Raw genomic sequence first — 12,449 nt, forward strand, 5'->3', positions numbered from 1 at the left:
CACGCGTACATACAAACAAACACACGCAAACACACTAGCACTGTCAAAATTGGCCAAAAATGACGATAGTTATTCCTTCCAAAAAACACATAGGTTCGAACCATTCTAATATTTATTTTTGTGCATTATGTTCATAAGAGGGCAGACTAATACAATGAGAGACATAATGACTTACATTAAGTATATTTATTTCAAAATAAACAGGTATTTAAGAGATACATAACTACACATTACAAAATAAACAAATAAAATAATTAGGTTACGGTATAGAACAACTAACTGTAGCTTACATAGCTTGCATACAACTTTATCTTTAAGTTCCACAGTTTTGCCATTTTCCGATCAGAATCCAAAGTATTTCCAAACAGGATTTTTAGATTGCTCGGAGTGCAAATCAATGCAGCCAAGTAGGATTGTGTACTCTCCGCCATCATAACAACACAGTTGTTGTTGAATTATTCGCTTGTTTCTGCTTGACCTACATTTCATTTTCACTTCATAAAAGTGATGTTGTGTGACTCCTGTCTGTCATGCAGTGCATTCAGTGCCCACGAACTCACGAGTCAGACAGCCGCGGTAGTGCTGCTTTTTTTTTTTTCACAATCGAATCTTAATTTTCACAATCAAATGTCTGTTTTTTCTTTTTTTTTAAAAATTAATTTATATAATCAGATTTAGAATATTTGTTGACAGCCCTAACACACACACCAATTCTCGCTTCTTCTGGGCTGTCACATGATAAAATAAAACGATGATTTAAAAATAAAACAAAAGAGAGAGTGAACGTGGGCTTTATCCGCAGGTTACACTGATGCTCCTAGTTATAAAATTTAGTAGCGCTGTCTCCAAAAATGGTTGCAAAATGTGATTAAATGGTCGCAGTCTGTGGCCCTGCTTTTATCTTAAAGCACAGCTCAGTACTTTTCACATTTTAATAACTTTTACAGGAACTCTGGAAACTTTTTAGGAACTCAAGAACTCTTGCATTTGATTTAAAAGTAAGTAGGGCTTCACCTAACAATTTAACATAATTGAGTATTGATTAATCTGTCAGTTATTTTTACGACTAATTGTGTAGTCTGTTAAATGTCAGAATGTGGTAAAATGGCTGTCTATTCCCAGAGCCCAAACTGACAACTTCATACTGCCTTATTTGTTGGACTAGCTGTCCAAAAACCAAAGATATACAGTTTAATATAATATAAAGCAGAGAAAAACTGAAAATCCTACGATTAGATGAAATGGAGCCAGAAAATTGATGTTGTTTTTGCTTGAAAAATTGACTTAAAAGATTGATGGATTATATACACAGCTACTAATTAGTATTCTTTTGATTGGCTCATAGCTTGATCGACTGATCGTTTCAGCTCTAAAGTTCCTGGTACATAGTTGTTTGTGGGCTCAGAAACTTTGTTCTGTAAAGGTGGTTCTTTCAGGTGGCTTTGGGGCTATTAGGGTGGAGTGCGCTGTACTTTGCATGGTTGGTCAAACACCCGCTTCAGGGCTGCTGCAATTTATGTACAACTTTCTTTCACATAGTAAGTCAAATAGTAGTTGCCATGGGTATCAGTATTATGGAGCCCTCCTGATGTGTTTTAAAATAGTGAGATAAAGGGAGAGAGTCTGTGGATGAGAGAAAGTTGGAGTGGCAGTTGTGAGTGAGTCAACAGAAACAAAATATAATTTATTTGCTGTTTATTTAAATACAGTAAAGTGTTGCTGCAAAAGCAAATAACCATAAAGAAATAAATACATTCTTGGCGGCAGTAAGGACAGCAGTAGCAGTAAACTAATGAGTAAAGCACATTTTTCTTTTTTTTTTTTTACTTGTTGGTAATTAATTTGGCCTATCTTTTCTGATTTTCTTCCTAGGGTTCCCCAGTTCATGTTATCATTTGGATAAATAAAGTCAGCTGGAAGCCTGTTGGTGATGAGGGTCACGTGATTTTATCACAGAATATCATTGTTTATTATGAACCACTGAGCCATAGTGAAGATGCCACCCATGTCTTGTGGTCATGTTTCAATTTAAACAAGACCAAGTCAAAAGCTAGGCAATGTGGGACATTGAGGACGTAGTCGAAAACTGTTCTGGAACTGCTTTAAACAACTATTTTCAGTGAAAAATAGCTAAAGCCTGCTCGAAAAGTCACTAAATGTCACTAAATGACGTAAGATGCTAAATAGCATATTCATGATGGCGTCACGTCGTATTTGCATTCTGCCTTGTGACAGCTGGTTTCAGCCCTGTATCTGTTAACTTTTCTCCTACTCTCTGTGTTGACTGAATTCTCAATAAAGCTGTCCACATGATATGTTTTTCAGTTTCTATTGTCAGAAAACAGAACAAGTATGATACAGTGACTGTACCGTGTCCCGTTAAGACTACACGTTAACCAGCAGTCACTTCCAAGCCATTTCCAAGCTGCTGCTCTGCACTGCAAAATATCCTAATTTAATATCAGTGACATCGTCTGACAAAATCACCATACACATAGGTTAAAGACAAGGCTGTGCTGTGATTTCAGTTATATTTACCTGTAAAATGATCGCTCAGGGAGAAAGCTAGAAGCTCATTCATGTCTATGCAGCTGCCGTGTGGTCAGCTGAGTGAGGTGCAGAGAGAAGTGTGCCTACAGAAGGAAAGCCTGACCTTGCGCTCACGGGGCAACAATGGTGACTCTCTTTTAGGGAAAATAGCAAAGGTTTGTCCAAAAAGTCGCTAGATTTGTTGCTAGGTGCTTTTTAAAAAAAAAAAAAACGTCGCTAAAGGGGTGTGAAAAGTCGGTAAATATAGTGATGAAGGCGCTTAGTTGACAGCACTTCCTGTAAACGCCCCATCCCCCCCGATGATGTATTGGAAACTGATTGCGCCAGTTAATTTTGAAAGAGCCACGACCAATGGGGAAACTCCAACTCTTGGCCAGCCGACCAATGGTGTAACTTCATCGCTCAGTCAGTCAGTGATAGACATTCGTGTTTCCAAGGCTGGCCTCGCCGTTACGGTCCAGCCAAAAAGCACTTTGCACTTTTTGAATAAAAAAATCAAGATTCCTAAACTTTTCTGAGCACTTGCATGTTGTTCACCTTGGAAGTGCTCCCAGTTTGTTTTTGTGAAATGGTCCTGAACTTTGAAAGAGGCGGAAATATACTGAATATGCCCTGATTGCCCATGCTCTCCCCTCCAGGTTCACCTGCAACACTTCAACGACCAAATGGCTACCGACATGCCCATGGACACGGTGCCGGCTCCTCACCCTGCCCCAGCCTCACCCTCAGACCCTGCCTTAGCCTCACCTCCTGCTCCCAGCTCAAGTGCAACCCAAGACCAGATTCCCACCCAGGAGCCAGCAATAGCTGAAACCCCTCACACATTGGTGACCTCAGAAGATGATGCTGCTCCAGATCTCAACCCAGCTCAGCCTGCTGACCCAGACCTGGCCCCAGGACTTGTTCCAGGTTCTGAGATCCCCCCGGCCCCTCTGGTGCAACCACTGCCACCAGTCAGCGCCAAGAACCCCAGCTGCAAGATCATGACCTTCCGGCCCACCATGGAGGAGTTTAAAGACTTCGCCAAATACATTGTCTACATGGAGAGTCAAGGAGCTCACCGTGCTGGTTTGGCAAAGGTGAGGACAACACACACATACACCCATGCACATATAGTATACTGTACATGTTCTCACAGATACAGTCACATATCTGGTGCATTTATTTGTAGTTATGTAACGATAAGGTCACATTGTTACCTTTTAATCTAATCAGCAGCTACTGTCCATTCATGCCTATTTTTCCACCGCCAAGCCTCCATCTAAAGAGATTAGCAATGTCCAAAACTATCAAAAAATATAGACACACACATATCACAAATCAGCAAATATTTGACATTTTACTTTATAAAGTTGTCATAAATTAATGTTCAGTTAAATAATTAAGAAATTCATAGTATGTGATTATCCAAGCATCGATCGGATTAGAGAGTTGTACATGCCCCAAATAAAGTACAGTAAAACTTGCAAGGTATGTTGATAATATTCTTGTTGAATGTAAAAAATTAACTTCAATATGCAGACCACTGTAAACCTCTCAGTGTGAACAGATTACTGCTTGTAAATGCTAAGCATTTGCTCCAATGCACAGGTGATTCCCCCGGAGGGCTGGAAGCCAAGGAGATCCTACGACACTATCGAGGACATGGTGATTCCAGCTCCCATCATGCAGGTGGTGACCGGTCAGTCGGGTCTGTTCACCCAGTACAACATCCAGAAGAAGTCGATGACTGTGGGCGAGTACCGCAAGCTGGCCAACAGCAAGAAGTAAGTTGGTGCCCATTCCATGGGCCTCAATTATATATGTGATCGTTCTTTTATGCTTGTAGACATTGCCAATCATGTGTTTAGGAGGGACTGTAACTGATGATGAGAGGCTTCTAAGTTCATTGTGTCTTCCAAGCAGTTTGCTCACAGGTATTCAGATTTCATACCTTACAAGTGCTGTTGATAATTTATATTTTATTTACTAAAAATTCTTTAAAAGGTTGTGTAAGAGAAATAATAAGTATATTCAATCGGTACCAATCATTGGTTTATCAGTAACAACTTCTGCCACTTATCCAAACACTATATCTCTAACAATGTCATTTGTGTCCATGATTTGAAGGAAACTCCTCCAGCAAGAACAAAATAGTTTGCATTCTGCTCGAGTTGTGACTGAGTTACATTAACATCTGATAATACTATTTTACAAAAGTGGTAGCTTTTGCTGAGTGGAATAACTGGCCAGTTGAAGATGACGTTGTCGTGGCACTATCTCTGGCCTTTTGCTGTAGGTTTGTTTTGGAGTGTCTCTTCTGCTCTGTAGTGTTCAAAAAAATTCTCAACTAAAATTGAGTGAAGGCGATAGTAAAATCATATCTATGGTGAGGATTTATGTCAAGGGATGGAGATGTAAAATACTACTACTGATAATAACAAAGAATAAAAATGTTAATATTTTTATTGCATATAAAAACAGTGACATTGTTCTCATCCTGTTTCCATTTCTATACCAAACATGTCAGTATGAATAAGTCATTCTAAATTAGCCCCTGTTGTAAGCATTTATTTACCAAGTGTATGTGGGGCCGATTTTCTGTTTGTAGACCTAAAGTAGCCAAAAAGCTACATGCTGGCGACTAAAAAACGACAAATTGTGGAACTGTTCATAATGATGGATGCTTGCCAACATGAGGGTGTAGCTGAAAGTCTATCTCTCTACTCACTGCTGACAATATTTCTGTTTTTAGGTACTGCACACCTCGCCACAAAGACTTTGACGACCTAGAGAGGAAGTACTGGAAAAACTTGACATTTGTGTCACCCATTTATGGTGCAGATGTCAGTGGCTCCATCTATGATGAGGTGAAGGTTGTGTGTGTCGTGGTGTTCGCTGGTTAAGGCTGATTTGCTAACCCTACGTATTTTGCTTGATACTTTGATAAAGATTATTAGTCATGGCTCCATGACTTGAGGACAAAAAAGAATTTACCACACTTTTAGCAATATATCTCAGCCTTTTAACTGTTTTTAATGATAACGTAACTTTAACCTACATCTTCAGAATTACCGGGTTACCAATATTATTGGATAACATGGAAACTTAATTGAAAATATACCCTGTGATTTTTTTTTTTTCATCCACTATAGGGATGTATATTTTGAATAAATTGATAAATGGATAATTTTAAATTTTAATACTATGTCCTTAATATAAGCTGCTTTAAATATTGTGCTTTTTATGACCTGTTGCCAGTATCAGAAAGAGAGGTTTCTGCACCACATTGTGTAACTTCAGTACCTGCTGAATGAAGGAGATCCTGTCATTTTTGTTGCACTAAAGCACCATCTGCTGGTACAGCCATTGATAGACCTGGAGGACCACTTTGAGTGTAGTGTGCAGACTACTCTGTACTGCCTAATCATAAAAATGCATGTTATTCTGTCCAGGACATTCAAGAGTGGAACATTGGCCATCTCAACACGCTGCTGGATATGGTGGAGCAGGAGTGTGGTATCGTTATTGAGGGTGTCAATACTCCATATCTGTATTTTGGGATGTGGAAGACCACGTTTGCCTGGCACACTGAGGACATGGACCTCTACAGCATCAACTACCTGCACTTTGGACAGTCCAAGTCCTGGTCAGTCACGTTTTTTTTGTTTTGTTTTTATTTTTTGTTTTTTTTTTCTTGAAGCATTCTGTACAGCCTCAACCATGTCACTTGTCATTTTAAACTTTAAATTGGTTTTAAGGTCTCTGCTTGCTGCACGGCAGTTTTGTGTAAGTATAGCTTCTGGTCATATATCAACGCTGTAGGCTGTAGTTGACAGCAGTAGCCATCACTTTGTGATTTTCACAAAACTGATTAGACTGGATTGGAGTGCTACTGACAGAAGCTGTGAGGCAGGCAGCACCTTACATGTTGGCTCTCACTGTGGACATTCCAACAGCCTGAAGATACTGCCTGCCTGGTAGCATATGAAATCCCACAGGGGTTAACAGCACCACCTAAAGTGCATGTGGATCCTAACAGGAAAATAATCTGCCTGTGAAGTCGAGGTAGTGCAGCCATGATGAATCAAGCAGGGAAAACACTGTTTGATTGAGGGTTATTTATTTGCCTTATCGATTTGAAATTTAGTTTAATTTTAAGAAGCAGAGGTAGAGTCATTTGTAATAAATACCAGCTCATGACAGCTGGGTCAAGACTTTCTTAGCATCATTCTGAGTATTTCAAATTTTGCTGCTTCCTTTCAACTTTGTGTACTGAAAACATAATTTTTAAATGGTAATATAGTTATAACTTGGTTGTGGAGGTACTGGTATGAAGAAGCAGACTTGCTGTGTCTCACGGAAAAGGAGAATATTCACTCTTCCTGCTGTTTCATCCGCTCTGTAGTGTACATCAGGGGTCTTCAACCCATCTCTCTCAGTGATCCAGTCAAAAGCAGTTGAAATAGACGATGGCTAGAGGGTAGACAGTTTCTGTTGCAAATTAAACCTCACAACTCTATGCCAACTACATCATTCCCATGTCTTAGATTCTCTATTTAGGCTTGTATTTCTGGAACAGAAAACTTTTACATACTTACTTTACAGAGTAATTTGTTGGGAATCTCTGCCGTCGACTGCAGTTTATTTGAGCATGCTGTGTTGTGCTCGCAATACAGGGGCTTCTCATTGGTTATTTTACCATCTGAGGGTTCCGTATTGGCGAGTAAACCTTTGAGATATTTATTGATTGTGCTTGACTTCTGTTTCTTTTACAAGTTTGATTTGACCTTTAAATATTAGGACAAAACACCTCATGAATAATGCTAGAATTCAGTTTTGTTCATCCTCTTTTCTTCTGCCATTTGTTGTTGTTTTGTTTAAGAATTGTTTGCAGATGTTTTCCTCTTTTGTTTTCTCCTCCAATTTGTTCAATAAATCTGTGAAGAATGTTGAACACAAGAAAAACGATACATCATGACCCGATTCTTACCTGTGTTGTGAAATTCACATTTCTTCATAACTTCACTCTTGTGAATGCACAGAAAGACTTCTGAAACCATTTGTAGCATCTGTTGTGCATTATAGATAGTTATAGTGATTTGAGCTGTTATTTGGCTTGCTTGCTTTCTATTCTGTGCATCATTATTACATTTCCTTTTGTCTTCCTGTCACCTACCCCTGAAGGTCCCTTGTAGTCCAAGAAAAATACTTTTTTTTCTTTTCCTTTTCTGCCCCTTGATTTTCTCTTGTGTGCGTGCGCGTGTGTTTTCCTTTCTTTCGTTCAAGTTTTTTTTTTTTTTTTGTAATCTCTGGCACTGCAGGTGGTGAGCAGAGCCAACCCAGCCTTGGATACAGTATTATCTCTGTCTCTGTCTCTGTCTCTGTCTTTCGCTCTCACTCTCGCTCTCACTCTGTGCACAGAGTTTCTAAGCTTCCCTTTTCTCACCAGTCTTCATTTTTGTCACAGTATGCTTCCCTTCCACCTCTCCCCTTTCCCTGTCCTCCTCGTGTGTGGGTGTGTGTGGGTGTGTGTGCGCGTGTCCGTGTGTCTGTGTGTGCATGCGTGCATGATACCAGTTTCTGCTGTCTGTGATGTGACCTCATTAAAATGATCTACCTGTCTCGATTTCACACCTCTCACTGAGAGTGGGGATGTATCATTACAACTCACTGTCTTTGTGTGTGTGTGTGTGTGTGTGTGTGTGTGTGTGTGTGTGTGTGTGTGTGTGTGTGTGTGTGTGTGTGTGTGTGTGTGTGTGTGTGTGTGTGTGTGTGTGTAAAAAAAAAAAAAAAAAAAAATGACATTCATCAAGCTGTTTCATGCCTGCATTATTCTTTTAGCTTGGATGACTACAGTTGGTATCGAACTTCCAATCTGGTCAAATGCTGATGCAGTGCTAAATAGTCTCACTAATAGTCTCACTCATGGATACTTCAACGGGACACTTTTGTTGCACGATTTGAATCAATGGCATACAGGACCAATGCACATGACCAACATAAGGTTCTTGAAGCAAATGGTAGAGTATATTTAAAGGGCACTGAGTTTACACATTGAAGTCTGTGCATGGGCCTTAGGGAGTACAACTGCATATGTGGGGAAAAAAGTTGTAAAAAGGGTTTTGTGGCTCCAAGTGATGCCACTTCAGGTAGTTTCAGTTGAGTCTGAGGTTTAACAGTTTAAAAACGAAAAAAATCCGTGGGTGTGAAGTTAGAAAGAAGTGAGCTTATCTCTGTTTAAGGCTGGCAGCTCAAGGCTACATCAGCCGCTACTAGTATAACATAGCCGGAATCTCCCGCTGAATGTGGATGGATGAGTTCCGTTGTGAGTAATGTAGGAAGCACATTTTGACAAGGAAAAAGACTATCTGTGGTTCTGCATCATAAAGTCTGGTCCTTCTTTTTAGATGTCCATCTTTTAAAATGGAGTCTGATGATGTTATGGTAGTGCAATGCTAGATTGGAGGACGACTCTTTTTAGAAGAGTCAGAGCCTCTGTAGACTTTTTCTAATGCAGATTTCAGATTTGATAAAATATTTTAGTAAAACATTTTAAATAAATTTTGTTGGGACATTTTGTGCCTTTTTATAATAGAGGTAGTAGAGAGCTGACAGGAAATGTGGGGAGAGACAGAGGTTCCTGAGTAGATTTGAACCAGAGATGTTGAGGCTCATTGGCTAACGCTCTTAACAGCCCTAGACTAAAAGGGCGCCTCGTAGAATGTCTCTCTAAATACAAAAGTTTCCGTAGAAGCCTTTTTTCTTAAGAGGGCAGCTACTGTATTTGAAGCAAATTTATGATTTTGGGCAAAATTGATAAAACCGACTTGACTATGCTAACGACAGTGAGTCTAACCTGCAGCTCCTCTATCAACCCACTTTCCCCTGGCTTTCTTAATTGTAAAGGCAACACGTATACACTGTGTCATCGGGCACACTGGATGCACCAAATAGACAGAAGAAGTAGTCAAGGCCGTTGGCATCTTGTGGAGATCAGTCGCCATAACATGCTTTTAAAGACGTTGTCAGTGTATGGTCTTACACAGAAAACAATACGGGCGGGTGTTTTGATGTGTACAACAGGCCACCAGTATGTGTTTTCCTTTGAAGATACACCAGTATTTGTTTATGTGAGAATCTCATTAATACTGCAAGACAAAAACAAATGAAGCTTTTGATAATATACAATAAGTAACTGATCTTTACATTCAAAAGTGCACATTGGCTATTTTCTGTTATTAATTTGAAAAATTATTTGACTATGTCTACATGTCACAGGTATATCTGCCTACGCTGAGTATACGGTTTGCCAACACAATTATGCTTTCCAACTTTTTTGCTTCTTTCCTTGCTTCCACCCTCTTTATACTTCCATTTAGTTTGCCCTTACCATCGTCTCTGTCACTTAAGACTACTTAGCTCCCCGATGGATGAATGCACACCATTCATTTCCTTTTTTCAACATGTGCTTTTCTTTTTTTCTGCTCTTCCCTTTGTCTATTTCTCTCGCTTGGTTTTGTTCACTCTCTGTCACTCTCACTCTCTCTCTCTCTCTCTCTCTCTCTCTCTCTCTCTCTCAGTCTCAGTGCTCACCAAGCTTTCCCACCTTCATTCTTCTGAAATTGGATCATTTTCACTTTTACACTTGAGTGTGGTGTGGTAATTACAGGCTGTTAAACAGACCATGCCCCCTTAAAACACACACATTTGCATGCACGGGCGCTCGCGCACATACACGCTCACACTCTGTCTCTTACACTTCTGTCGTAGTGCGGCCGTTTGTGAAATGCGACTATGCTCCCATCAAAGTTGACCCCACCATAACCACACACACACACGAACACACACACACACACACACACACACACACAATCCTTGTTTTACTATATTTGTGGGGATCCATACCACAAGTGTAGTGGGCTCCTGGTTTTCGGACCCCACGAATATAGTAAAACAAGCCCAGTTGGATGTTTAAAGGATCTCAGCCTTAGCAGTCGGTCATTTTCCCTCTGTCTTTATCCCTCCATCATTCTCCTTCTATTTATTTTTATTGCTGAAACCCTCTCAATCACCCCTCTATCCCAACACACAGCAGTAGATCTGTTATCAGATAAAAGATTAGCCTCAGAGTATGTGAGGCGAAGGTAGGGAAAAGCCGATGAAAGAGAATTGAAAGGGTATTTTGAAGCATAGCCTAGCTGAAACTTCCAGGGAAGAGATGACTTTATTATGAATCCATCCGTCCTCAACCTCCTCTGTAGTCCATCAGTTTTGAACCATTCTCCTGTGACAGTCCTCCCCCCCAGAAAGGGAGAGCCGAAGATCTGCATATGGCATGAGTTGAGTCGTAACTGCAGTCTTGATGTTGTGTGGTGTGTTCTAGGCTTTGACTAATAAGTTTCTAGTAAGACGCTCTGAGATCTGAGATCTGAGCTTTACTCTGTTAAAAATTTTACCCCTGCGCTGCATGTGTGTTCATGTGTTTATTTTCACATAAAGGTAAACGCAGGTACACATGTAATACAAAAATTATTAAGAGAATTATTAACATTAAGTGTGTTGGATCGAGTGATTGTTGCAGTAGAGAAATAGAGGAACTGGTTGAGAATAGTTGACATCATTTGGTCACTTTTTGATAAAATAAATATTAGACCAAACATTCTGCTAGCTTTTAATCTCTAAAGCTTCTGCTACAGCAAAGACTGTGTGCTGTCTGATCTTCATTTGAAAAAAAAAAACATTACATCTGTGGTCTGGGAGACCACACATACCCAGTATTTAAACTGAACTTATGGCGTTTGTAAACACAATTGTGACCTACTTGATTTACATGTAAAGGTTCTAATAAAAAATTAGCTAAACAGGATTTTTAGTGCAGCAGGTAGTCACTGCTCATAATAGAAATTGTCTTTAACTGGAAAACACTGAAAAGGAAGAATGCGCATATAGTTAACATGTGTGTGAGGTGGAAAACACACTAATGCACACTGTGCTGCTCTTTATGCTGTCAAGACATCTTAATTCCACCTGCTAGGAATGCTGTCCTGCCATAGATTAATCATACCCTTCCCCAGGGAGGTGGAAAAGTTCAAGCCTTCATTTTCTGTGTGTTGTTTTATTTGCGCGTTTCTCTCTCTGCTGCCAGAGTGACAGACGTGTTGCTACCATAGCAACCATGGACTTAGGAGGGAGGGAACAGGAGGAGACACGCTGATCGGCTGATTTGTTTAGTTTGATGCTGGGATGGAAGCGATCATCTGAGGGATGATATACTTTGTGTGTGTGTTCGCGCGCGTGTGTGTGTGTGTGTGTGTGTGTGTGAATATACAAATTATCAACAACATTATCTTAAAGTCCAAAATGCACAAATAAAAAGTATGCTCACACATAGAGAAAGATTATAGTCTTAAAACCCCAACAAAGATACAGAGGGTAGTTAACTTTATATTTACTCAATAAAACAGACCAGTTACAACTCTGGGATAATAAACTGAACTTTTCACTCATGTGCTTCCAAAAGGCATAAGGACTTTGCCCAAGCGCTTCTGATGTTGGATAGTTGTGTGAATCCAGGCTATAATAATAAAACATTGAAGGATGCTGCACCTTTCTGAAGTTCCTAGCTTTCGTCTACAGGAGGCAGTGTGGTACCATGTCCTGGCTCCCTTGTCAGAAATCGACTTAGTCCTTTATGTTCTTTATTATTTTTATCTCTCCGTCTCTCTTGCTGTCTTATGCTCCTGCTCATTCTTTTTCTGTCTCTCCTTGCGTGTTGTCTCCTTTCACCGTCACTACATCTTTGTTCTTTTTTCTAATAATCTCTCTCTGTTTCTCCCTCTGTTTCAAATATCCATGTGGTTTTATAGGCTTGAGTTTAGGCTTTTGTCCACCCATAATTCATTGCCTGAGGTCTCTGG

At 39.9% G+C, this 12,449-nt stretch overlaps 1 protein-coding gene across 4 annotated transcripts in view; it reads left to right on the forward strand.

The window, feature by feature from the left end:
- Positions 1-12,449, forward strand: part of kdm4b (lysine (K)-specific demethylase 4B) — a 48,093-nt gene that overhangs the window by 2,858 nt on the left and 32,786 nt on the right. For all 4 annotated transcript variants that reach the window (XM_040128227.1, XM_040128230.1, XM_040128229.1 and 1 more), the window contains exons 2-5: positions 3,189-3,629; positions 4,141-4,316; positions 5,285-5,399; positions 5,985-6,178. In XM_040128227.1, the coding sequence (XP_039984161.1) occupies positions 3,216-3,629; positions 4,141-4,316; positions 5,285-5,399; positions 5,985-6,178 (899 nt within the window). In that variant the 5' untranslated portion in view covers positions 3,189-3,215. The remainder of the gene's footprint in view (positions 1-3,188; positions 3,630-4,140; positions 4,317-5,284; positions 5,400-5,984; positions 6,179-12,449) is intronic.

This window comes from Xiphias gladius, chromosome 6 (genome assembly GCF_016859285.1).
Source record: "Xiphias gladius isolate SHS-SW01 ecotype Sanya breed wild chromosome 6, ASM1685928v1, whole genome shotgun sequence".
NCBI classification, from domain to species: domain Eukaryota; kingdom Metazoa; phylum Chordata; class Actinopteri; order Istiophoriformes; family Xiphiidae; genus Xiphias; species Xiphias gladius.